General features: G+C 40.3%; 1 protein-coding gene and 1 long non-coding RNA gene across 42 annotated transcripts in view; one reads left to right on the top strand and one right to left on the bottom strand.

The window, feature by feature from the left end:
- Positions 1–27,735, top strand: part of Nrg1 (neuregulin 1) — a 1,084,158-nt gene that overhangs the window by 954,725 nt on the left and 101,698 nt on the right. For 8 of the 41 annotated variants that reach the window (NM_001364422.1, NM_001364428.1, NM_178591.3 and 5 more), the window contains exon 1: positions 18,042–19,348. The exons of 27 other annotated variants lie outside the window; for them this stretch is intronic. In NM_001364422.1, the coding sequence (NP_001351351.1) occupies positions 18,682–19,348 (667 nt within the window). In that variant the 5' untranslated portion in view covers positions 18,042–18,681. Of the gene's footprint in view, positions 1–17,865; positions 19,349–19,382; positions 20,097–20,964; positions 21,112–27,735 lie in introns of those variants that run through there. 6 more of the 41 variants (XM_030243396.1, XM_017312640.2, XM_006509081.3 and 3 more) reach the window with 6 other exon arrangements.
- Positions 10,680–17,331, bottom strand: Gm33223. The gene is made up of 2 exons (XR_378857.2): positions 17,285–17,331; positions 10,680–16,686 (listed from the first exon to the last, which is right to left on the bottom strand). It is a non-coding gene; the product is annotated as a predicted gene, 33223 (long non-coding RNA).

Below are 27,735 nucleotides of genomic sequence, written 5' to 3'. Positions count from 1 at the left end.
GTTAAAATTAGATTATAACAAGTTGAAAGCCAAAATTTGCCTTTTTGATGATTCTCCCAACATTGAGAGCAACAATTAATTAATAAGAAACCTGCATGCCATTTGCTCAGGTTTCAAAACTTACAAATTCCCTATATGAGAAGTAAGATGTATTAGGGAAAAATCCTGCAAGATAGAATATTTAAGATCTTATTCTCTTAACGTTCAACATAAATATTATCATGCATTCAACCACATCCAGCTATTTAGCCAACCTGAAAAAATCTGTATCCTTCACAAATCATGTAGCTTTGAGAGCAAATATTTATCTTAAAATCTATTGAAAATTCATATTCTACAAAGCTAGAAATTGCTAGCATTCTTCTCCACCAAAATGAAGCTGCCAACATTACAGTATCCTACTATGTTGAAATGTACTATGAGCAGGCCCTCTTTGTCAGGTAGAATATGTTTATGATTTAAGTATCTAATCATAAAAGAATTTTTGTGACATTTTTATATCCCCCTTACTTGATCTGAACAGACTCTTTCTCTCTACTGTTCCATGGCAGCTTCTGAAGCTAACGTTCCCCAAAGCTCACAAGCATCAACAAGTCTTTGTTTGGATTTTCTTCAATTTAGCTATAAAATATAAACCACACAAAGTCTTCCTGGATCTCTCTTAGGATAAGTAGATGTGAGGGAAGGAGCATACCCTTATGTGCACATGTGACCATGTGTGCAAACATGATAAGCTCTGTGAGAGACCTGAGGATTCCAGGGCATAAAATAGGCTTACCGGAGTTTTTGAATTAATTCAGCTTCAGGTACAGATGTCTGAGATTGGGCAATGCCATATTTAGTAGAAGAAAAATGAAACCCAATACCTGTGTGTGAGGACAGATAACATCAAAAAAGCATCTTGCTTTTTCTTTAAAAGGTGAAGAACATTGGCTGTGAGTTCTGGTATACAACTTGCATGCACAAATGTGCCAGTAGAAGTTTCTAGAGGAGAGAGTATTTGTGAGGACTGGTTGGTGGTTCTGTGAATACCCTCCCCATGTGCAGTACCAGTGCTGATCTCTGCATATTCTATTAAAAATGAGGCTTAAAAATTGGAAGAGAAATAGTCTCATCAAACTGTAAATGTGGTTTCACTTCTTTTGCTGTTCTCCTAGGATGTCAGGACAGTTCCCAACTTTCAACTATTCTTTCTTAGTCCTACAGCTCTTGTTTTAACTGGTCATTACCGGTATACCATGGTGTGAGCATTAGTCCCCATACCAAGATGTAAGGCTCTGAGGAAGAATTATGAATATATTTTGTACTATTGTTTACATAACACTTCCTGTGTCAGTTCTCAGAAAGTATTAAATGGCTGCAAATACCAACATTGAGTTAATGCATACATTTTTAGGTCATGGTCATTTTTAAATCATTATCTATATAATGAAAGGAAAACTACCTTAATCTTAATTTATGGGAAGAGCTCCATAGATATCTTAAAATCAGCGTTTTGAACTATAAGGCTGGCTTCCGTAATGATTTTTTAGAACACTTGTAGTATTGTCTGAAATATTGTTACTCTGTTTACCTATCTTTTATATTATTTCTAATTTTTATATTTAGAAATTTGGGGGTTTTGAAGCTACATATTTGTTTTCATAGTGCCTTTAAGAATCTGTCTCTCTCTTTTTTTCAGTGAAATGATTTTCATTTTCTCCACATTTTATTTTATAAGTTTCCTTCTAAATCTTTTATTCCTTTTTTAAAAATTAGGTATGTTCTTCATTTACATTTCCAATGCTATCCCAAAAGTCCCCCATACCCTTCCCTCCACTCCCCTACCCACCCACTCCCACTTCTTGGCCCTGGTGTTCCCCTGTACTGAGGCATATAAAGTTTGCAAGACCAATGGGCCTCTCCACTGATGGTTGACTAGGCCATCTTCTGATACATATGCAGCTAGAGACACGAGCTCAGGGCGGGGGTGGTACTGGTTAGTTCATATTGTTGTTCCACCTATAGGGTTGCAGATCCCTTTAGCTCCTTGGGTACTTTCTCTAGCTCCTCCTTGGATTTAGGGTTCTCAGTAATTTGGGCAAGAATTAGCTGGTCGCTGTCCCTCTTTGTGGTGCTGAAGTATGAACTTGGTTGGAAGTGAAGGAATGGCCACAATCATGCCAGCAAAGTCGTTTTCTTTTGTTCTTACTATAATATACAGTAACAAACCAGCAAAGCATATCTTATAAAGTGTCAAGTATTTTAATTTGCCAATAGCTATGTCGAGTCCTACTATTCAAATAAGGAGAGAACTGGCTTAACAATTCAATATTGGCCAAGGGTATATAACAAATAGGGGCTTCTAGAAACAGTACGCAGTCCTAGCCTTTTTTGTGTGGTTTATATCTTCAGAGAGTAAAGGTGGGTGAGAAACACTTTGATAGTTCCACCTGCATAGCCGAAGGCCATGCAACACTGCAGCTGCTTTTTAAAATGGCCTCTCCACCCCTCCATAAGATAGATGACTTGGGCCAAACTAGCTCCATAAATCAAGGTTCTTAAGTGAAGTATAGGAATGTATAAATACATTTATTATCATAAATGCATCTTTTGCATGTTCAGACGAGAATTATAGGAACCAATTTCCATTTGTTTAGAAGGGATACCTTGAATATTTCCCTCCTTCCCACCTCTACACATTTGGATGGAGGATAATTGTTAAGCATGTTGTCATAGGTAAAGTGTGCTTGCTGTATCTCAAATGTATAGGTTGTCCAGAAGAAAGAATACACCTAGAATGGAATGTACAGCCTTAGTTTATAACATCTTTGCTTTGGAGGAAGCAGAATATAGTTATAACTTTGTTTCATTTTTAAGGGTGACACAGGATTATTGGCTTTAACAACCCCTGAAGTTGTTGCTCTAGGGTTGAGGCCCTGTGCGCTCTACCCTTTTGCATAAGCTTGTCCCATCCTTGTTCAAAATTATTACAAAAGAATAAAAGAATATCCATAGTAAGTTTTCATTTTTTGCATGCGTTTAGTTGACTTTTATTAACTTTGTGGTGTGGTTTCCCCCATCCCCACAAGCAAGGTAGAATCTTAACCTCTGGTGGTGTTGTGTTAATAATTAAAGCATGAAACATTTTGTTGTGTTGTGGTACAAACGCCAAGTGACTGACAGTGATTTAGCAGGAAATGAAATTGAATGGCTCTCTCTCAAAATCAGCTTAAAGCTTTGACAGGTATCCGTATTGTCTGTAACAATGTATCAGTTTGAACGGGGGAAGAATAAGAAACTGTTGCTACTATAGCTGGGTTTCTTTTCTCTTGGACCTCAAACTGGGAAACAGATTTGTTTTGTTGTTGTTGTTGTTGTTGTTCTTAAATCTCTAAAAATGTAATGTGTATCTCTAAACATAGTGGTCTAAATACAGTCGAAATTCATTATGCTTGACTTTGGGCATCATGTGTATGTTAATGCCAGCTATAATTCCCAGGTTGTCTACAGATGCTGCCTTAACGTTTAGAAAAGGATGTCTGACTATAATTAAGAACAAGCACTCACAGAGGATAAGGCATGGAGAATTAATTGGGGTTGCAGCTCATCTGTGCACTGACTGCAAAACTTGGTGATCTCTCCAGCAGTGATCTCAGGCCGCTCTCCAACCCCAAAGGCTCTTCCTTTTTAGCGTTTGTTATTACTTAGCTATTTTATTTGGCAGAGCTCCCGTCTATCTCATCTTCTAATGCACTGGCAAGATTCCTACTGACAATAGCATTGAGCCTAGTACTGCTAGGGTAAGCTGCAGAGCCGAACTTTCTAGCCTCTGCATCCTCATAAATAATGCATCTGCTTTCCTGTAACTACATGAACCTTCAGACTTTAGTGGACCTTTCTTTGTTAGTCAGGATAGAATTGTCAGGAGATAAGCTGCAGTAGAAATAGTTGCAGGCAGTTAGTTTAGTGACCTAAACATGACTTTCATGGTATATGCCTGTATTACAGGCTTCATGCTAATTAAATATATGTGATGTTTATCATACACATAAACAAGGCATATAAAAAGGATATCTTTGCTGATAACAGGATGGCTTATAAGCAAAATCCTGGGAATGTTAGTCGAGGACCCTATGATAATCTAATGGCCATACTGCACCTGTTAACTTTGCAGCTTAAAACCTTTCCTTTCTAACAAACAAATAAAAACTTTTCTTTAGTAGCATCATCTTTGAAAATAGTCCATCTGCCTCAGCCTCTGACATTCTGAGAATTACAACTAGGAGACCACCATACTTGGTTCAGGATCTTTTGGAAATTAGTATGTTCCCTTAACAAGTCAAGAGATGGGACTAATTGGACTTCAAAAGCTTATATCAGCAGCATCTTTCTATAAGTCTTTAATCTGCTAAAGAAATAGAAGAACGTAATAATGCCTTGTTATATTTAAATCAAACCACCACAACCAGCTTTTTCTCTTTCTTTTAAAAATAATATTTTTAGTTTTTTATATCATACTATAACCACAGCATTTCCTCCTTCCCTCTCTTCCCTCCAAACCCTCCCATAGACACGTATTTTGTTCTTTTTCAAGGTCAGCTCTGAAAACATATACATACAAGTAACACTGTAGGGACAGAGCTGGTTATATTTTTATATTTAGGAATGCAGACACATACACACATGTAGCAATCAAGCTTTAAAATAATTAAGCTGTTGTCATATTGATACCATAGCCAAGTCTGTTTTGGGGAGTATTTTGTTTGATAGTTCCTGGGAATGGAAACAGATGGTTTACATTGCTCTGTCTATAATCGTCCAGTCCCACTGACAGCCTTTTGTCGAGCCATGATCCTGTCTGGAACGAAATCTTTGCATTCTTCTCCTATCACCAGTCAAAACAAAACATTATCAGAAGAAAACATTTTCCTAACTGGCTCCTAAGTGAAGGGAATTCTCAGATGTTCAAACAAGCATATACAATAAACAGTATTTCCTGACAGGCTCATTAAGGGAAAAAAATCAGTGTCAGCTACACAACATAGAATCTATTGTAAGCCACATAAGCTTGTGACTGTCACAACTTACCAATGTGCCAGGCTGAGATGGGGAAAGCTATGTCTTTCATTAGGATAAAAGCACCCTGGGAAGCAGTTTGGTTTCTTCTACTTTCCCTTAGTCTTGAATGAAGCCTGATTCTAGTAAGCATTTGCTGAATGATCATTGAGTGAATAGATAAATGAATGAGTGAATGAATGAATGAATGAATGAGTGAATGAATGAATATTTTCCAAAAGTAGTAAGGATAACATCAAACTGGAAGGAGTCTGAGAAAACTTAGGAAAGAAAAAGAGGGAGAGAATGCATTTATGAAAATCAATGGAAAAAAAATCTGTGGCCAGAGGCATTTATTATAGACCAAATCTCTTTTCAGTTTAATCATATAACTATTATTATTGTTGTTTTGTTTTTTCACACAAGGTTTCTCTGGGTAGCCCTGGCTGTCCTGGAACTCATTGTATAGACCATGGCTGCCTCCAACTCAGAGATCTATCTGCCTCTTCCTCCTGAGTGCTGGGATAAAAAGTATGCATTGCCACCCTCCCAGCTAATCTGAGAAATTTCTAACTTAGTGTGTTTGTCAAGTGTATTCAGATACTAAGGTTTTTTTTGGTGGGGATAGGGAACCTGAGAGGTTTTATTTTTCCGTTGAGTTCTCAATTTATGGTTCATCATGTTGTAAGAAGAAACATGCAAGGAGGGACCCTCATGATGGTCGGTGTGCAATGATTTGGGTTCATGTACTTATTCATTGTTCATGACAATATTACTAAAATATGTTTATTTTATCATGACCAGAATAAGTCAAACAGGAAAGTTAGCTAGATACCTAGTGCTAGAAATGAAATCCTTATGCTTAGAATGGGCATCGTGCTGCACAAAGAAGTTAATCTCATCAAGGCAACAGTTACACTTATATGAGCATGTATCTTCTTAGCATTACATTTGTTCTTGTGTCCACCTCTCCTTATGTAAGACACACACACACACACACACACGTTCAACTTAAAATTTGACTGTAGTACTCAACAACAGCAAACATCTTGTATATCTGATGGTTGTTTTCTGAGAATATTCCTGCATGGACTCATTTCACATGGCATAACATGTGTGCTCAGTAAGAGGATGGGTCTCTGAAGTCACATGGCCTGGAACTTAGACTCATGGCTTCCTAGCTATGTGGTCTTTGCATCCTCTCTATCCCTTGTTGTTCCCATTTATAAACTGAGAATGGTATCATTTACTCTACAGGCTAGGTTGATTTCAAGGGTTGGCTTATATATTTTTCTTAGTATAATATTTGGGCTACTCATCTTCACTTGGCTTTCTCTTCTAACCTGTAAGGTAACAGTGACCTGGTCTGGCCATACATTGACTTATGCAGTCTCCATCTTTTTGCCTATGAGGGAAAGAGCTTAATTAATACTATGAATATTCTTTTAATTCCTACAGCCATATCTACAACAGCCCAATGCAATGGCCACTGAATAATCAGCCACAAAACATGCGGGGCATAGACCATACAGTCAATGCACACTTATCCCGGCACTTTGGAAATGATAGCTATTTTTTATTACATGTGATGTGTGACCTTAAAATTTGAAATCTGCTTTTGGAAATCAGGGTTGTCCTGACGTTTCACAATTTTTCTCCCTGCTGACTTACAAAAAGGAAATCATTTTAAGTGCTGAGCTTCCAATTTCTTAATTAGTTAATGAATATTGGCTAAATTACAGAGCTGCTGTTTCAGACGGAGTTGGAAAACTCCAAGTATCTAGCCCTGATTGTCTGGTATTTTTGTTCTCACTCAACACATTTACTTATTTCTCTCCAGCTGGTGGTGATTGTAAAAATCGCCTACCCCCTGGAGTATACCTACTTCTATCCATCCATGAGATGACTGCAGGTGTCCTGTGCTCTTAAGTAGTATTCTGGTAGATCTGCTGATTGATCTGTCCTTTCAGTGGATATATAGATCTCTTGGAAGCTTGGCTAATTCCTAGCATTTACCTCTGTATCTTCTTGGCAATCAGGGTATACATGAATAACAACTTTGAAAGACCCTCATGGTTCCCAGCCCCAGCTTTTTTGCCTTTGAATGTTTTTCCCCCTAGAGATATAGGAGAAGCATGTACCAGTTGTACATAGACAGCATCTAGATGCCTTTCGTTCCTGAGCGTCCAGAGCCGTGGGCACTTAGGAAGCCATGGCGTGAGTCTGCTAAGTCCAGGCTCTTCATTTGTTTGAGGAGATTTAACCAGGAGACAGGTAATTTGTCTAAACTCCACTTAGTGAGTCATAGCAAAGATGTGTGGAAGTGTTTGAGAAATACTTTGAAAGATTTCCTAGCCCATCTAGACACATCTGAACCATTTAAACTGGTTCTTTCTTATGGGAGGTGTATGGAGATAGAAAAGAAGCATATATATGGTCAGGCCTCTCGGCACTGTGGTGTTATAGAAAGGAAGTTACTTTCCTGCTAACTTAAGTTGCCATGAAGGCCTCTTGCTGCCAGTGATAGGATTTTGTTACATACAGATGCTTTAGAGGGGCTTTGCGCAACATCATGGATATTTAACCATTTCTGCAATCTCTATGAACATAACTAACTGGTTAGCAATCACAGCTGGGGAGAGGGACCTGTGGCCTGTAGTATTTGTCAACCAGCTGGCCGTTAGAAATTACACAAGCATTACGTGTTTGCTGCAGAGTGATCTGAGCAGAATCATTTGCTCAGCAGGACCTTGCCATCCTTTCCTTCTGGTTCAGTCAGTAGAGTGAACTTAATGTTTTCCCTATTCACATTGAGTTAATCGGACTGCTGCATTTTGCATTTGTGTTCTCAATAAGTAACTGGTATTGGGTGGGAGTGAGGTTTCAGAAAAAGCTCTTCATTCTATAGTACTTAACGGTTTGTCATGTACTTCATGGCCATTAGAAAATGGTCTGAGATTTGTGAATCTGTAATTTTAGATATGAAATTTATATTAGTGAAGAGGGAGATGATGGAGGTGTAGTTGAGGGAGGAAAGAGACTTGTTTTAGTCTGCTCCATGTGGAGATGGTAGAATATTTTTGTTTCTCTGGTATAAGTATATGAGTTTTTGTAATAAACATGTTGGGTTTCCTGTTGCATAGATGAGGGAAAAAAAACTGCATGAGAATGTCTTTAAGGGCCCCAGTATTTCATTACTGCTATTTGAATGAATTAGGCATTAATCCAAATATTTGGATTTTTACACTAATATTTCCTGTATTTGCTTTGTTAAATGTACACTCACTGATCAATCCAACAACATTTTCATTTTTTTAATCCTAAAGATCCCAGTATATACAGTATGTGTATCTTATCATAGTCTTGGGAGGAATATGTAAATCTGGAAGTTTCTGTCTACGTCAGAGAAGAGAATGTTTTCCTTAAATCCACTGCCACGGCTCAGGTTTGCTGGTTGTCCTAGTTCCGAGTCAGTCAGTCATCACGTGTCTTCCTCCCGATCCTCTGTCTCCTACCCCTCCCAGCCTGGCTGTTCTCCAAGTTCAAAGACAACGCAGCCCTGTCTAGTTCTCAGATGTGGTTAGTTCCAAGCAGACCCAGTGTGTGTTTGACCCACTGTGTGTTGACTTCTGTGGTGACAGTTTTCCTCTTCCCTGAGGTCACATGCTCTTGCGGTAGACCCTTCCTCCTACAAGACTATTAGCTGTAAATACTGTTTCCATCAGTCAGTGATTTCTAGTTTCAAGCCTGTCTTCCGGGAAGGTTCTTGGGTTCTGTAGCTCACACCTTCTGCACCTCGTAGCTTATGAAAACTTGGCTCTAACTAGGAATTGCAGTCTCTGAGTTTCTGGAAAAGGAAGTCATGCCCACATGGTGTCATGCAGGCATTACGCAGCAAGCCTTGACGTATAAGCAATTCTTATGAAGGGTCAAACTGGGATTCCTTTTTAAAAAACTGGCATTGACTTGAAGGACTATGGTAGTAGCTGTTAGGCTTAGACCTAACAGCTGACTCTGGGATGAATCTCCAAGAGACTATAGGTAGGCATTTTTTTCTGTCTGAGAACTTATTTTTTCTGGCACATAATATAATAAAATAAAATTGATGAGCAAGCTCCAGCTTCTGTCAGTGAAATATTTAAATCTAATTAGGATAGAGATTACTCAGGGACTTTGTAATACGTCTCCTTTCTTCTAGTCCACATAACTTCTGAAATAAAAGAAGAAATTATTTCTAAACAGGTCTGAGTCTAGCAATCCTATATTATACCTAAGAAAAGAGTTTGAGGTCAAATCGTAAGATATTTTACTTTATGCTTTTCGAATTCATATTTTTTTTAATTTCAACTCTTTTATTTCTTTAACATTATAATAGATTTTTAACTATCCAACACCAGGAAACATATAATTAAAGATTAATGAATTATATTTTTAAAGTAATAAAAATTGAAAGAATGAAGAGAAAGTTTCTACCCCCTGTACTGAGGAGCAGCAACAGAGGATGAAGCTGGCATTTCCTCTTAAATGTATATTTCAGCTTCCATGTCCCCAGTAACGCTGTGACCTTACAAGAGAAACGCTGCCAGTTGGTTGACTCACCCAGAATGCAAAATCAGTTCTGGAAACTACGGATGGATTTTAGCTCCCCTCCCCTTTGGCACAACTTGACATTCACTTTTGGATCAGCAACAAGGAGAGAGAACGCCGGAGACTTTAGTTGAATTGTAAGCTATAGGATAGTTCCTTTGTCCAGCGTCTTTTATCTTTAGATATATAGATCATTTTGAAAAAGTAAAACACAAGGCGGTTCCCTCCCCCATTTGCTTTACCCCAGACACGCTGCATGGTTTCTTATGTGCCCAAGTTTGTGTGACTTTAGCCTTCTGAGTAACTCATGGCTCTTTCATGTGCTACATGTTACCTGAATTTCTGACTTGTTTAGTAATCATTTTGTAATGAATCCCCAAAAGCAGTGGGTATTTTTTTTAATGTCTTGATTGTTTTTTTTTAGGTTTCTCTAAGTAGTCCACCTATCCTGCAACTCACTATGTAGCCTAGGCTGGCCTCAAACTCACAGAAATTTGCCCACTTCTGGCTCTCAAGGGTTGGGATCAAAGTCATACAACACCGTTCTGGGATGGCTTGCTTCTTTTCTTTTCTTTTTTCTTTTTTCTTTCTTCTTTTCTTTCTTTCTTTTCTTCTTTTCTCTCTTTTCTCTTCTTTTCTTTTCTTTCCTTTTCTCTTTCTTTCTTTCTTTCTTTCTTTCTTTCTTTCTTTCTTTCTTTCTTTCTTTCTTTCTTTCTTTCTTTCTTTCTTTCTTTCTTTCTTTCTTTCTTTCACCAGAGTCTTTTTATGTGATCAAGGGTAGCCTCAAATCATTATGTAGTCCAGGTTTTGTTGTTGTTGTTCTGTAAGAGTTTTAAAATGTGTGTGTGTGTGTGTTTGAATTTGGATCCTCAGCCAAAACAGTATGTGCTCTTAACTTCTGAGCCATCTCTCCAGCCTCCTATATAAACCGAACTTTAAACAAATTATTAGTTCCTATGTATATGTTAAATTCAATTACTTTTCATGTTTGAAAATTTGCCAAACTTGAATTAAGATGGCATTAGTTACCAGATATATTTTTCTCCATATTTTTAACCAAATTTTCTTCAACTAAACTAATACTAACATTCTGTACTATTTTGTTTGAGTAAGATTGCGCACGTGCGCGCGCGCGCGCACACACACACACACACACACACACACACACACACATTCTTAAAAGATAAACTCCCTCTGGATGCTTTCGTTACATTTGTCCTAAGACTCAAGGGGGAAAATCAGACAGAAAATTTTTATTAGCTAAGCTGCCTCATGCCTGTAACTTCATAGAAGCTAGGGACAAATCCAAAGAGCAAGATTTGCATTTAAGATGATTAAGCCACTGTATATAAATGACCATCCAGCCACAAGACTACAGGGGATTTATATAGAGATATTTCTTTACATTTTCTTTTTTTTTCCATCATAAACAGGCTCCTTCCTCCCATCAATTCCATTTAACATCATTTGATTTACTCACCCAGGTAAAGCCAGGGAGCACCTAGCTCTTAGAGAATTCTATCAGCACCACCATCACTGTTTTATACTTCCTTCCTTAAGACTGCATGGCATTGCTATCAGTATACTGAAGAAATACCTCTTAGGTGCTTCTGTGAACCATGTGGGTTCTAGATGCTAGAAAATGGTAGAAACATATAGGGGTGCTTGTATGGCCTACATTTTGCATGTGAGTGCATTTGATTAAAAGGAAAAAAATCTATAGGAGTTACAGCAAAGACAGACAAGATAGCTGCCCCCTTCCTTTGCTCATAGATACAGAATACTCTAAATAGGGAAATGGAATGGAATTGAACAGAGAGACATATTACCTTTTCACATAAAAATTGTTTTGAACTGATTGTCTTAATGATTTTTCAGTTCCTTATATCCTTCACTGTACTTTTGAAGGCCTTAGCATGAATTAGAAATTGTGAGATATTTAATGCTGCAAACCTATCCTCCCGAGGGCACCTTTACTTTTTCCTCTCTTCCTGTGCTTGGGATTGACCTGGGATTCATACATGCTAGATTTGTGCTCTCTACCTTGAAGTTGAATCCTCAGCTTCTGTATTATATATTGATTCTTTATAGATGAAAGGACAATCTATATAATAAAGTGTTATTATTTAGTCTAACAACCCTATGCATAAATAACATAATGGCCCTCCCTTAACAATTAAATAGTAGAGAAGCTGAAACTCTGATGAGCTGTCCACTAAATGAAAAGTCACCTTCAGTCACTTCTAACTGTTTTAGAGTGGATGACACCATGGCAGTCACACTTCGTAGGCATCACTTCCACTGAGATGCAAGACAATACTCATTGTGATTTCAAAGGAAGGTGACATAAAACAAGATGCATATTAAAGAAATTATGTGGAGATAAAAATGTAAATTCTTATGTTGCAATAATGATAGCTTGAACTACCTCACTGTGCTAGACAAATATGTACAGTTGTGCTTCATTTACAATAGCAAAACTGAAATTTCCCACCTACAGAAGTGGGCTTGTACATAGCTGCACACTTCACTTATGAGGAATGCAACATCATCTCCCTATAAAAGTAAAATGAACTTTCTATAACTGTTATATATGACGAAAAGAGCTGTCCTGACAACCTTACATCCAAGGCTCTCTACTGGAATCGCATATGAAGGATAAGATGTGCCAGAGCTAATTGATCATCATGTTTCAAATGGAGCACAGGGAACTACAGGCGATCGATAGGATGACGATGCAGCATCTCACAAAAGAATCTTAGAACCTGAGTAAAATTCTCTTCTCCGAGATCATTCCAGTGGGTAAGAATGATGAATGCTCACCATCTTGATGCCCGACCCCACCCCCCCATGAGCGCAGCATCCCTACCCCACAGAATAAATGGCTTTTTTGTCAGTCCCTATCTGACCTGTGAAGGATCGTGAAACACCATGCAGGTTTGGTTTGCTTCATCAGGCACCTTTTCACTGGGGAGAGAAAATTACTGGGGGAATCAAAAACTAAATACACATTTCTCTTACTCTTCTATTGGCTTTGGTAGGATCTATGATGGCTGATGATCACTAGATTTGGTTCACTTAAGACATAATTAGAAAACAATTTCTAATTAGAAACTTTACAAGGAAGTATGTGATCTGGACATTAAAGAATAGAAAAAATGTGAGGGAATACACGGACCATTTAGACAGACAGACGGATGTTAAATGCCTGCCAGTATATTTAAGGAAATAAAGTCTATGAAGCTCTATCTCAATTTGTAGTAAAAAAAAAATGAAACAAAATAAATGTTGAGTAGCTCACAGTTCTACTTCTGGGATAAGCAGTTATCAATCATTTTGATCTTCAGGGAAATTGTCTCCTTAACCCTGTGTGCGAGATACATTTGAATAACATGTGACCGAGCGCATGTAGTAAATGAGGCGGCCAAGTAATCTGCCTGGAAGCCAAGTGTGATGACACATGCCCATAATTGCTAATCTTGAAAAGCTGGGGCAGCAGAAATGCTGCAAGTTTGGAGTCACACTGGGATGTAGGATAAGTTCTGGTGAGCCCGGGCTGTACCATGAGAGCCTGTCACACACGAAAGATAAATACTAAAGCCCTGTGAATTGGGAAAGTAAGAGAAGCTCCGTGTAGACTGGGGGATGTTCTAGCCTGATGAAGACTTTTGGGTATTTATGGTCTGATAAAGCAGCCAGTTTGTAAAACTCCACTTAGGCCCATGAGCTGTCTTGTAATCCCAATGGTTTCGCATTTCATTAACAAATAGATGGTTCACCACTTATGCCTGTGATTACGTCAAAATGATGTTTCTGTTGTCACCATTCTAGGTTACACAACGTGAAGTAAATTCTCTCTTTTTGAAGCTCTAAAAAATAGAAGCTCTGGTAAACTTTTTCAAGTGGAAAAGTAAAGGAAAAAAAGAGAGAATAAGTTTGGGTTATATGATCAAAGCAAAATGACATTTGTCAATCCCTTTCATTTCCTCAAGCTAATATACTTACTGCTGATAATAGGAGCAGAAATGAAGTGAGCGCAGACATAAATTGCTTCGCTTGTATCCAATTCACAGTGGCATTCAATGGTTGAGCATTTGATGATTTTTTTTTTAATTGTTGGTCTTTGTTTGGTTTTTAGTTGTTGTGATTGAACTGGGGTCATTTGTGTGCTAGGCAACCACTCTCCCACTGAGCTACATCTCCGGCCTTAAGTATTTTCATTGATAATGTAGTGGCTTTTTTTTTTCTTCCTCATTTCATTGCTCCTGGATTAAAAGGAAGCTAGAGGATTGGAAAAGTGGATCAGAAATGCTTGCACATTTGACTTGGTGTTACCAAATCCATTCTGCGTTCAGTGACCCCTCTTGACCCTGCTGTAGTTTCTAGCACTAACTTCCATACCTGAAGTGGTTGGTGAGTTGTGGCAGCAGCACATATTTTTTTTTAATCCCTCTCCATTAAGATGTATTACCACTCTGAGTCTGGGCTGGCACCATGAGTACTTAACAAACCAAGAAGAATGATAATATCTTGGGCAACTCCCCTAGCAAGAGTGTGATACCTTGAGCTTCCAGTCTCTGTAGATAGACAGTTCTCATCAACAACTGCCATGCTGTGAGAAACTCAAGCCTGGAGGAGAAGCCCCGTGCTGGCATATCATTAACATCCAGGGTGCTTCCAGCTGTCTGGTTTCTGGTGTGAGCCATCTTGAATGCTTTAGCCTCACTGTGCCTTGAGCTGACTGAAGGCCCCAGTTGGTGTCAAGCAGAGCAGCAGAAACACCCAGCCAACCCCAGTCAGCCTGCAGCCTAGTGGTGGTGCTTGTAATGCTATTTCAAAAACAGTTGCTTTCACAGCAGTCCATAATTGAAATATCTTCCCCGGAAGAGTCCTGGGACTGAGGCTGTGGACGAACTCATTTAAGCTATGAAAAAATAGTCTTTAGATTTATAGGTCTAATCCTCATAACTAGTTTTTGAATGTCACATGGCTTAACTTAAGCCATTTTTTTCCCTTAGAAACTAGACACCTTTAAGTTTTCTTACGTCAAAGTCCTATATTTATAGTTGCATATTCTAGTACCTTTATTCTCCCAGTGAACTGATACATAAAAAAATACATAATAGGTATTTTTCTTTGAAGAATAGGAACACTGTTTTTCAGGGGGGTTGTTTTTTTATTTTCTTTCATTTTTAAAATTTTTCTCAGTAGAAACAGCATGAGCCTGGCCTTCTTAAAATATTACCCCTTTCATTTAATAGTTATTCCCTGCTTAACTTCCCCTAGCTACTTGTCTCTTCATTTTCAAGGTGAGTGGACTTTAAAGGATGAGAGATCAGACATAATGTATGTTATGAACTTGAGAGTTCCTGGCACATAGGTGGAGCTCAATAAACATAGCTTTTATGGTTATGAAGGAGGTGGTAATTATAGGGTTTTAAAAAGCAGTAAGATTTTTGTCTTATTTCATGTTTCTAAGAGCACATGGGAATGGGTGTTCCTGGGTTTCATTAAGGTGGACTTCACAGGGTTAACAATGGTCTGCCCTTGAAGCTCTCCCTATAAACAAATATGTTGCTTCCCAAGAAGTGTGGGGTGGTAGCCCCACCGATGCTGGCTTCCTCATACTTTATTGCTGAAAGGGATCTGAGGGAGGTGACAGGCAGCTTCTGGCACCTGTCCCCAGGGGAGAAGTAATGGAGAATTCCTTTTTCCCCCCTTCTGTCCTCCCTTTTCCACTTCCATTCTTTTTCTTATTTAATAGAAAAGAATAGCAAAACATAATGGTTTTATAGGATTTCTGCATGCTAATAGGAGCCACAAAGTTCACAAGATGCACATCCAAGGAGGGGGGCATACATCCTAAAGTCTGACTCTTGTAATCTGATCCCTAGGATAGTTGTTACAGTCCTAGGAGTCTAGTCCCTCTTTGGTGTTTTGTCCTAGCCTGTGGGTAACAGGATCATTTTCCTTGTAAGTGACAAGGGTTTTAAATAAGACAGCTTGATTCGGCAGCCACCTTCCCTGTGATTAAGGTTAATATGACAACTAGAGAATGAGCCAGCAGCCTTTTCTGTGACTGAGGTAAAGCAGGTAATTGCTATCGGTGGGAGTGACATAACACCTTTTCAGAGCTGAGGGTTATGTCCTTGGTGTTCCCTCACACCTGCCAGGCTTGTAGCTACCTGATTCCACCCAGTCCTTGACATTTAAATGACCTTGGCTATGGATAAGCTCCCTGTTCAGTCCTTGAATGTAAGGTTTGAAAGCAGACATGGTAATCCATGAGGAAACTATAATCCTTGAGTATGTCAAGATGCTATTTTTATTTGAAAATTTACATAAATATTGGCAACTAAAATCTTAAGCATCAAGTGCTTTGGTATTTGGTATTTGGATTTCTCGCTCTAAAAAACTTCATGTCCATCACTAGAATCTTTGTTAAGAAAACTCTCATTTTCTCAAAATCAAGTAAATGAAGCGAGAAAATGATCACATGAACCATTTCAAAATACTGGTGCATACACATGCAGGTTGTGTAGAGGTGAACTTCCGATGACTCATTTGTGCCTGTGAGCTTGTCATAATCCTGGTTGCAATCATGCAAATCCAGCCAGGCTTTTGTTGGTGGCAGTGGTAGGACAGAAAACATAGTTTAAGATACTAATGCTCTTTGAATCATTCATAATTGTGGAGTAATTTCATCTGGAAGGAAATTATAATATTCTTACCTCCTGGCATGTGAAAAGGCTTAAATAAATATACTTCAAAAACAGTAGAATTGTCCTGCATAAAATGAATTGCAGATTTTCTTAAGAGTTGAGCATTGCCTGTCACTGCCCTGGGTCTGCATGGGATGACGATGTTGTCTGGATTTCGAGAGAGTTTGTAAGAGTTCCCCTATGGACACAGTTCCTTGGAAGTCATTTGGTTCCTTGGAAGAGTGGCTTAAATGTTCAGATGCACAGACAGACACTGGAACACCACGGAATGTTCCCTGGAGCCTGTGCTCTCTCTTACAGTGAGTTTCTTCCATTTCTTCCAGTACTTCAAGTCCTGTTTCTAAACAAACAAACAAACAAACAAACAAACAAAAATCAGCATGGAAGCTATCTGTAAATCACAGTTTCTGAAACCTAATCCACAAGGCACGCTCTGATTGAAAATTCTCAATACTGGCAGTGCGATTATAGCTGAGGAGATGTGGTGTGTATTACAGTGCCCAGGGAATTCAAGCCTCCTCTGCAGTGTGGAGTCAACATGAAAGGCTAATTTGAAAATGAAGCGGTAGATAGCGTAAGTGTTCCTCTTAGGTTGACATTATTCTAGCTTACTCTGGATGGAATAAGGAGGACTCAAATGTAAAGAGCAGGAAGACACTCGGGACTTTTCCCCTTCCCCCACCCCCCCTCACACCCCGCCCCGCCCCCGCACACACTCAGCATTTCGCTCTGAGCATTGAAAAAGTCTTTAGCCACAAGAAGGTGGCTGAAGGAAGAAGGCAGAGCTGTCCATGGTTTAGAAACAGTGCTCTAACTGCTGGTTGAAAACCGGGTAATAAGAGTCCTGTTAGTGAACAAAACTTATTAGAGAACTGGCTACGGAAGGAAGGAATGCCGCTGAACAGCAGGCAGGAAGAAATTGCTGTTGAAAAGCCTACCTCTCTGGGGAGGAGTCAGAGATCAGACTTTGCCAAGCCTCAGGTCTAACCCAGAAGGTCCCCACCTCCACCCCCCACCCCATCCCCCTCCATCCCAGCTTTGTTAGATTGCTAGCATCATCGATCCCTGGCTTTTTCTGACCCCACAGTGGGTGAAGAGGAGAGAGCCAGCAAGACTGAAAGCAAGCAAGGTGGAGTGTGGGATGGGAGACTGGGGCCTGCTTTGGTAGAGGGAAATTAGAAGGGGGGGGGGGGGAGGAGGCCGGGGGAGACCCAGTTTAGCTGGTTCCCGGCTGCTTCTCTTTTCTCTGGCCTTTATTCCTTGTAATTGGATAAAATAGGAACTCACTGGCGGACCTGCGTTGCTGGGTATACTGTACTTATTAGAGACCAGCTAGCAGTAGAGTGGGGACTGGGGGTGCGGGGCACAGGGGAGGGAGGGAGGGAGGGAGGGAGGGAGGGAGAGGGAGAGAGAGAGAGAGAGAGAGAGAGAGAGAGAGAGAGAGAGAGAGAGAGAGAGAGAGAGAGAGAGAGAGAGAGAGAGAGAGAGAGAGAGAGAGAGAGAGAGAATATATCTTTAGGAGGAGGAGGAGGGAAGAAGAGAAAGAAGCTATGAAGAAGGAAGATTGCAGAGGAAAAAGTGACTGAGCGCAAGAAGGACAAAGAGGAGTGGTTGGGGGTGGGGGTGGAGGCAGGGCGGGGAAGGGAGTTACCGCCCCTCCTGGCTCCTCCTGCCCTCGCATCCTTGTGCAATGGTACTGTTTGCCGTGATGCTCAGAGGGCAGGCACCTGCTGCTCTGTAATGATTCAGCCTCTTTCAGCCGCTGCGTTAACACGACAGGATGCTGTTGCTACTGTCGCTGCTGCCCCTCCTGCCGCCGCCGCTGCTGCTGCCGCCGCCTCCTCTGGTCTTGCTTTTGCTTTTACTTCTCCTGCATGACAGTTGTTTTCTTCCTCTAAGCAGACACCAGCTTCAGACGCTTGAGGTGAGAAACATGCCTTTCAGTTTGGGATACTGGTTTACTTAATCAGCTAGGCATCAGCTTGCTTCCTCTTTTGGTCCCCTGCCTTCTTGAACCAACCGGGATGGTTTGGAGAAGCCTTTGAAAGAACTGAAAAAGTGTCCCAGAAACAACAGCTCAAGATATTTCGGTACACTTCTATTTCATAGTTGCTAGAAGCCCTTCCTTTTTCGTTTCTTTTTCTTTTTTTTTTTTTCCTTTTTTTTTTTTTTTATCTTTTTCTTGCTTCCTCTTAAGCTCTCTTACTTTGGATAATGGCCTTGGACTTGGGTGCCTTATCGATTTCCCCCTTCAAGATGCTGTATCATTTGGTTGGGGGGAGCTCTGCATGGTAATGCACTGTGAGAGAGGCCGGGCCTTCTGGAGGTGATCCGGATGGAGATTTATCCCCCAGACATGTCTGAGGGAGCTGGCGGGAGGTCCTCCAGCCCCTCCACTCAGCTGAGTGCAGACCCATCTCTCGATGGGCTTCCGGCAGCGGAACATATGCCAGACACCCACACAGAAGATGGGAGAAGCCCTGGACTCCTGGGCCTGGCCGTGCCCTGCTGTGTCTGCCTGGAAGCGGAGCGTCTCAGAGGGTGCCTCAACTCCGAGAAGATCTGCATTGTTCCCATTCTGGCTTGTCTAGTAAGCCTCTGCCTCTGCATTGCTGGCCTAAAGTGGGTATTTGTGGACAAGATATTCGAATACGACTCTCCTACCCACCTTGACCCTGGGGGGTTAGGCCAGGACCCTGTTATTTCTCTGGATCCAACGGCTGCCTCCGCTGTTCTGGTCTCATCCGAGGCATACACTTCACCTGTCTCTAAGGCTCAGTCTGAAGCCGAGGCTCATGTTACAGGGCAAGGTGACCATGTCGCTGTGGCCTCTGAACCTTCCGCAGTACCCACCCGGAAGAACCGGCTGTCTGCTTTTCCTCCCTTACACTCCACTCCACCGCCCTTCCCTTCTCCAGCTCGGACCCCTGAGGTGAGAACACCCAAGTCAGGAACTCAGCCACAAACAACAGAAACTAATCTGCAAACTGCTCCTAAACTTTGTAAGTAGTGAGAGAAAGAAAGGCGATGGTGGCTTAAAAGAAAGGGTGGGAGGGAACTTCCAGAAGGCAAACTCTAGAGGGTTAGCTTTTTCCTTTGAGTTTGCATTTTAACCGGGAGGTTTTATTTGGTGAATCACGTGACAGGGAAAAAAAAACAAAATAAAGCAATTTTATAAACTCCTAGGATGAATCAGGTCTTTTAACAGCAACTCCATGTAGCCAGGTTGTTAAGTCTGAGGTTGTCAATTAAGAACTACAAGCATCTTTGAAGTTGGGCTTTGGATGTAAGCTAAGGTCAATTGATTTGCTATAGTTTTAGAAGTTAATATCTGACTGTCCTTCATATTTTAATAGGCATGTAACGTCGGTGTGCCAATAAGTATTATTTGGTATTGCGCCTGCCATTCAGTAGAGTTTCTTTCGACTTTCTTCTTCCCATTCTGTTTCCCCGGAGCCCCAAGCTGCCTGTCATCTTTCTCCAGCTCTTCTTCCTGCCTCTTTAGTACATCTCTGCACGTCTGAATTGTCATTGTTTGATTCTGATACTGCAGCAAGTCTGAAAGACACAGTCCTCCCTCTGCTGTCCTCAGACCTGTGCCGTACATACATTTGGTTACTGAGAACTGACCAGAGGCAGTTTGTATTTTGTTCAAGACAGACTGCAGTTTTCCACAGAAGGATTTTCCTAAATGAGTTTTGTCTTCTGTAATCAAGCATTTAAGTACATTCCTGCCCAGTCGTTAACAAGGTACCTCTTTCTTTTTTTTGAACGTGTGTCATTTAACCCCATCTTGTTGCCAAAGCCTGGCTTAATAACTTGTGTGGGAAAAGACTCCACGCTATTAAAACAATCCAGAATGAAACACTGGTGTGTGCAGAGGTCATTGCCTTAGCTTTATGATGGAAAGTTGACAGCCATGAGATGATGACTAGCCAGATTGTCCCAAATGTCAGCACTGAGCTGGGTCTTTTGGTTACAATATTTAAAGAAATGTTTTTAGTGTTTTCAGTTCCTGTCTTTCCCACTCTTTCTTATTACCATCGATGAGTTTACTTAGTAGGAAAAAAAACCCCTAAGATATGAGAGAATTTGATTCTCAACAATGCATGTGAAACACTTTAGTGTTAGAAGGAGCTGAGGGTAGAGAGTTTATAATAAAGCGCCTCTTCAGTTTTCCCTCTAGACCGTAAGGAAGAGTAAATAAGACCTCCTCCATGCAGTGCTGTTTAGAATGAAGTTGTGCACTATGCTAGGGAAACTCAGGAAAAAAAAAAACAAACAAACTTGATATGTGCACTCCATTCAAGGTTGTTTGACATCTTCCAGCTTCAGTGTAAAGACTTCAAAAGGATGCCTGCGTTTCGTTTCCAGGTGTAATTGGGAGAGCCTCCTGTATGCAGATACCACTTTGCATCTTCCATCAAATCCCTAAAGCATCATTAAAAATCTGACAGACTCTCTGCCTTTGCCGCCTCTCCCCACCTGGCAAAGTGACCGGGAAATAATCCCCAGATGAAATGATGGGCTATAAAAAGCAAGTGCAGTTCCTGCAGAGAGGCAGCATTCTCCACGCAGGCCGACAAGGTTACCTCTTTGTCTTTATTGTTTTCAACAGAAAAAGCTTCAGCTGAGATATGCACGCATTGGTTGAAGTGCCCAGAAAAACTGAGGAGGTAGCTCTTTGAGAAACTCTTCCAGACCAACTGCAATTTTGTCATCTGATGTGAACAGACAAAAGAAACAGACAGCACATGTCCCTGAAGTAGGTCCCCATTAGAAAGCCCTCAGAACTTTTGAGAAATTGATTTTGAAAGGAAATTCTACTAAGTGTTTTTATAGGCTATATATTCCAACCCAACCCACCCAATCTGTCTGTCTCTCTGTCTCTCTGTCTTTCTGTCTCTGTCTCTCTCTGTGTGTGTCCTTTTTCTTTTCCTAGCCAAGGCATTGATTTTTATGGCATTAGCAATAAGTAGGGAAGATTTACTGCTGCTTAAAAGCCTCTGCAGAAGCCACCTCTGGCCTGAGCGCAGCTGCAGTATTCTGAAATGTGTCCAGCACAATGTCTGTGAAGCAGTTTTCTCTTGAAAAGTTGGGGGGCTGGGGTGGTGGTGGTGGGGAAGACAGTTGATTAAAGCTCTAGACCTGCGGGGTTCTCTATGTGAAAGTCTTACCTTTTTGGACTTAGCAAGACTCAGCATCCGTCAGGTGAGGCTTGGTGAGTCCAGGAATGTTGATTTGCAGACCTGCCGTTGGTTGCTTTTCTGTTGTTTAGAAAGGCTGTGGTCATTAAGTGAAGGAGAAGACAATGCTTAGCCTGGGGCCCTTGTCTTGTCTGCTTTTTCATCTGGGTTGGTTGAGAACGTTCAGTTTAGTTGTAGAAAGAACTGGACTTTCTTCTTCGCTGTGCAGGTTTGACATGGGCTTTGCCATCATGGCCTTGGTTTTCAAGTGACATGATTGGCTCTGAAACAAGCTCGGCCATGGTTTCAAGACGGCACCGTCCCTTTCCCCCTTTTCTTCTGTCTCAGCATAGTCAGCATCTCAAGCGCAGAGCTCTAGCCTTCAAGGTCATTGTCTGTGCAGGGCTAATTGATTCTTCTTCATCCTGGAGCCCCAGAAACTGGACGAGTGGCAGACATAGCTTTATCATCGACTCTCTTACTCCCAAGCCCAGTTGACTGCCTTGTCTTGAGATCTTATTTTATAAATACTAGAATTATCCACGTCTTCAAGGACTCTGGAAAAGTTCTCTATCTTTGGTAGAATAAAAGACAAAACATGAAACAAAATATACCATTCTTTTTCATTGCCTGAGGGTAGAGTATCTATGTTAGGATTCTAAAACTGGAGGATTTTTTCAGAAGATAATAAGACTTTTCATGTTTTCACTCTACTAAGTACACAATCAGACTTTAAGAAATTGGATGCAAAATTGGAATGAAAACATCTGCACTTATATTTTTTATTCTAAAGTTTTTATCATCATAATGGCTATATTGTCATATTAATCTTATAGTTTATATACAGTCACATAATAATGGAAACTCTTGTGCCTCTGTGTTGTTATAGTGTCAACCCAAGGCCTCATATGTGCTGGATATATGGTCTGTGCTATCCCCAGTCTGAACCATTAGCTTTTTTCTTTATCTAAGCTTTAAAACTTTTTTTTCCTGTCTTCCATTTATATGAATAGAGATGGCTTTGGGGGTTAGGGGGAGTCAGAAGTTTCTATGGCCAAAAACAAGCTGGTTAATTAGCTTTTAGCCAGGAAACTGTGGTACCATTTGGGAAGAAATTGCTTTTTAGATGTTAGACCCTACTTGAAAACAGACTCTTGGAGACAAGAGTATATTGGTATTTTTATCTTAGGCCAAATTTGTTTTGCTTTGTCTTAAATCTTCACTGGGTTGCTCGAAAAGCTATTGTTGCCACAGCGACAGTTTGGACCCTGCCATCTGCACAAGATTAACAAGATGAGTTGACTATCCCAAATAGTCTCTTCCCTTGATTTCAAAGGACCTTCCATTTTTAATTCAAGTGGAAGCTTTTCCTCTGTCTTGATGACTGAAAGGTATATGGAACAGTGTACTTCTAGTAACTTCTCTCCTCCTTAACCCTCAATTGTTTCCATGGAAGACAGGAAGAATTGCAAGAGGCTGACAAATGCCTCCAGTTTAAGCCAAATGATTAAAAAAGATGAATGCAATGACTTTACTCTTAATTCCCAAACCTGAGGTAGTCAATGGCATAAAACAACAGAAAATATAGTATCCAGCATCCTGATTTTAAGTGTGATTCAATCAGGTACACACTCTCACACACTCTCATACAGACACTATGCATATACAAACACACATGCACATATGCTCTCTCTCATAGAAGCATAGACACACATAAAGACACACACACAGCATTCATCAATCATCACTCCTTCCTCCTGTCATCTGATCCCTCTTGCTTGAGACTTCTAACTGAAGACCACCTCCAGTGTTTCAAGTGCCATTCACCTAACAATTAAGCAGGTACTTCAACCAGGACCACTTGCCAAGCATGTAGGAGTCATACGAGTACAATTAAATTTTCCTCTCATCTTCCTGTTCTGCTTTTATTGAATTTTCTATCACAGTAGTCTTTTCCCTCTGTGCTGGGTCATCAGTCCAGCGTTCTGCTGGCTGCGGGAAACAGCTTGTCTTACCCAGGGTGAGCTGTTTTCTAAGACATGGCAGATGGCTGTGTGCCTCACCTCTTCCTTGCATATTGTGATTCTGAAATTTCCTCCATATTCCTTTGTGATACCCAGATCAATCTTTCTCCATCCCATCTTCCCAACTCTGTTTTGTGTCTGCCTTATTGCTGTGCCCAATGCCATTTGACTTTACACATCAGCATTTCACTATATTTTAAGCATCTCTGTCTTTCCACGTGCCCCTTTATTTCAATTAACACTGAATGTCATTTTAAACTATTGTCTCCAGTTAGTAAAAGCACATACATGTTTCTTTTCACAACAGTCAACTTAAGCTTCCTTTCCTCTCTTCATCTGGCCTTCTTTTCCTTCCGGATGCGAGATGCAGCCTTCTCTGCCAACTCAGCAATATTTCTGTGCCTGTCACCAATTAAGCATTTCCAGAAAGTGATTATGTCTTCAGCCAAGCACCTGAGTTCTCTCTTGGTTCCCCTTCCTTATAGTAACACTTCAATGTAGTATCCCTTCCACGCAGGAAGGAAGAGATTGTACTGATTGAATAACCAAGGCATTAAAAAGTTAATGGCTGTCTGGGCGCCCCTTGAAAGCTCAGGCTCTCTGAGCCTATGGAACTTTCTAGTAAGCCATAAAATAGACCACATCTTGTTTTATGCTCGCTTTTTTCATTTTTGTATTTTCACTCTGTTCAGTAGGGTAGGTTTTCTCCTACAATTTCCTCCTCTTCGCCCTTGAGCAAATGCACGTTAAGTGTACAGTGTGGGTTCACCACTATACATGTCTAGATAGATGCCTGCATGGCTGTGATCATCATGTTGGGATGACAAGAGAAATCATGACTCCCATAGATCTTAAGCTCTGGTGAAATACAAGAAGTCATTTTGGGATACATCTGTACTTTTTTTATACATACATTTTATCTCACACTGACATTCCTTCTCTGAGCCTTCAGTAAACTCTTGCTTCCTGGCACACACTGAACATCTATCTATGGATGTCCTTTGTCATTTAGTGATAATGATCCCACTTCTATAACCAATAAGTTAGGTGGCCATTGTGGCACTATTTAATCGAGCCCTTTTGAGCAGAACTCTCTCTAAAGACAGAAAGTATATACCCAATTCTTCTAGTATATAGAAGTCGTAAGGTTTTTTTTCTGATTCTAGTGAGCTCGCAACCATAAATAATTTAATTTTTATATTTTGCTCATATTTTCTATGTGTTGTCTTGGCTTGCATTTTCCCAAGGGTTATTGGGTTTCACTGCCCAGAGAAAGGATAGATCCGGTCATGACTTACGAGTTCTCAATGCGTATGAAGACCTAGGTCTGTACGCAATGTAGATGAGGACTGATTAGCTTGACCTGAATGACGTCAGCTGCTGCAGTCTTTGTTGTGGCGCCTTTGACTGTGCATGCATCCATGTGTGCACGTATCCATACATGCTCATGCATGTATGTATGAATGTATGTACACACTTAGGGGTTATATATGAGTAATGTGTATGCGGAACAGTCTTGGAGACTGAGTTAACCTCCCAAGTGAGGAAACGCAGGACTTGACTGATGGAGTGATTCAACAGTGAAGATCTGTATAACCAATTAGTGTCAGTGAAGAAGATAAAGCTCAAAGAATCCTATCCTAGCTCTCTGCCCCCCCCTTTCTAATTATATTTAACAATAAATATTAATATAATCCAGCAAGAGCTTTTTATCATTCTCTGCAGAGAAAAATTTTACATCTATGATTTTGATTGGCCCTCTGGAGGGTGGACATCATCTTTCAGTGATTAGTATATGAGAGAAGGGTTTTTTTTGTTTTTTTTTTTTGTTGTTGTTGTTCGTTTTTTTTAGCTATCAAAGTCATCCAAACAAAAATGTGTCAGTTGTTGAGAAAGAAATTAATTCTTCATAGAGAGTATTGGAGCAGAGACAGGCACTTCATGGGGATTTTGTGAGCCAAGCAAGTTATTAAGTGTTTGACCTCTGATATCTCTCACAGCAGTAGTCTTCAGGCTCTTCTCTCAAGGCATTATTTTACACCCGGGTAGACTTGGAACTCAATCTCACTAGTCCCTGTTCATGACAAGCAAGAGCATCCCTCTGAATGTGCTTCCTTCTTCCTGTCCCGGAATAGGGTGCCCACGTGCTGAGGCTCTTAGAGAATTAAGTGGAACACTGGAGAGCAACTTATCCCAGGCTTGACACATACTGAACGTTGTTTCCCCTTGTTCTATGTTTGACTATCTTCTTCGAGTTGCCCCTTCCCTCTTGTGATCCTGTCAGTGACGGTTTGTCTTCATTTTAAGAATAAGTACAGCAGTTGGGGACATTTATGCAGACCTTTCATGCAAGGGGGAGGTTTCAAGTTGTATCTTATGTGAAGCCTGCAGGAGAGGCTTGATTTTAAATGCTAGTCTATTCTTCACAACCATGGTAACCTTCAAAGAATCACCCTGGTAATTTGATTTTTACATTCAAACAAGTGGGCCTTTCTCTGCATTTCTGGCTCCTATTGGCATACAATCACAAGTGTGGACATCTCTAGAAAAAAAAAAAAAGTATAAGGTGTCTTTATAAGTGAATCTGGGAACTGAGGTTAGCTGGAACAATCATGAGTCCTTGCTTTGGAAATAGAGCATGTGCTTTCTCTTTGTTATTGCAAGCCGAGATCGACTAACCCCAGAAGACATACATTGAGGCCTGTGGGCTATATTTAGTATTTAACAAACACATGGAAATAACAATTTACATAGAATAATTTTATATGAGTTAAATCAAACATAACCATTATTATCATTTAAAATATTTAAATATATGCAATCTATTTGTGCAGATTGAAATAAATAATTCATATATATAATGAATATCTTTAAATAAAAAGTAAATGGTTTTATGATTAATGGATAAAACTGGCTAGATCACTTAAGCTGTATGGGAAGAGATTGCTCATTAATAGATTTGGGCAGGAGAGTGGAAGGAAAAAAGATGACCTGGGACTATGTACCATAGCCAGAGGATTTTAAAAAGCAAAAGTGACATAAAATCTGTCGTAGAAGCAGAAAATAATTGACACACACACACACACACACACACACTGAATCCTATGGAAGATATATATATATTTTTTTTTTTAGTACACTGACCGTTTAACAAAGAGAAGCAATTTTGTAAGAGCTTGTCCTATATAAAACAATATAGTACTAAGCATAATAAATGGGTTTTCATTTGTTCTTTAATGTACAACTAGGAATAGATCGGGACTTTTATGGTTTGATCATTCTGATCGCCATTGGTTCAAGTCTGAAAAAAAATGTAGTGCAGAAACTGAATTGAGAAATCTATAGTGGAGTAACGTGGCAGCTACTTACAAGGCAGAAGTAATTGATAAGAATCAAGGGCAGAGTTTTTTTTCCCCCTAGGTAAAAGGATAGGACGCCTCCTGGGGTGAAGCATTTTGACGGTTTCATCAGGAGCATGATGCAAGACACCAGACTTGATGTCTTGATGCCATCACGTCCTGTAGTAGACACTCAAGTGCTGAATTGCCTTTCCTGGCATGGCCTTGTCCCAGCTGTCAGTACTCCAGTACAAAAATATCCCTTCTCCAACTAACATCAAGAGAGCATTAAATTGCATATACATTTACATAAATGCACTCAAAAGAATGGAGCAGCTCTGAAGACTGCAGTGCTACAAGATAGCTTGGGGGTGGGGATTAGGCAGAAAATCGACAATAGGCTTCTCAAGCCCCAGTGACATTTTGTATAAGATAATGGTTATCAGTTCCATTTCCCCAGCTTGCATCTCTTCTCCTTTATTCTTTCTTTCATAGTTCACATCCCTTTTACTTTTCTCTACCCTCTATGAACTAATGGGTCATGGCTATTTCTTCTTCAGAGATCTCCCTAAATGCCCCCCCTCCCTGTTCTAAGACCTCTGTCAGGGTTATGGAGTAGGTGGCCTAGAGTAGCTGTGTTTTCTTACTGCATGAGTTGGGGGAGAGAGAGAACCCATGAGACCTTAACCACAGACTGGACCACTATTAGCCTGATGACTTTGATGTTGCTCCTTCCTGTGCTAAGTAGCAGGAAGTGTTTACGTTATGAAATATGTTGGAGTCGCGGCAATAAAAGCCCCATAAATAAATGAAACGACATAAGGACAGTGGAACTGAACTC

Source organism: Mus musculus, chromosome 8, assembly GCF_000001635.26.
Source record: "Mus musculus strain C57BL/6J chromosome 8, GRCm38.p6 C57BL/6J".
Classification (NCBI taxonomy): Eukaryota; Metazoa; Chordata; class Mammalia; order Rodentia; family Muridae; genus Mus; species Mus musculus.
Note: the sequence above shows the minus strand (reverse complement) of the source record. Positions and strands in the feature narration are given on the sequence as shown.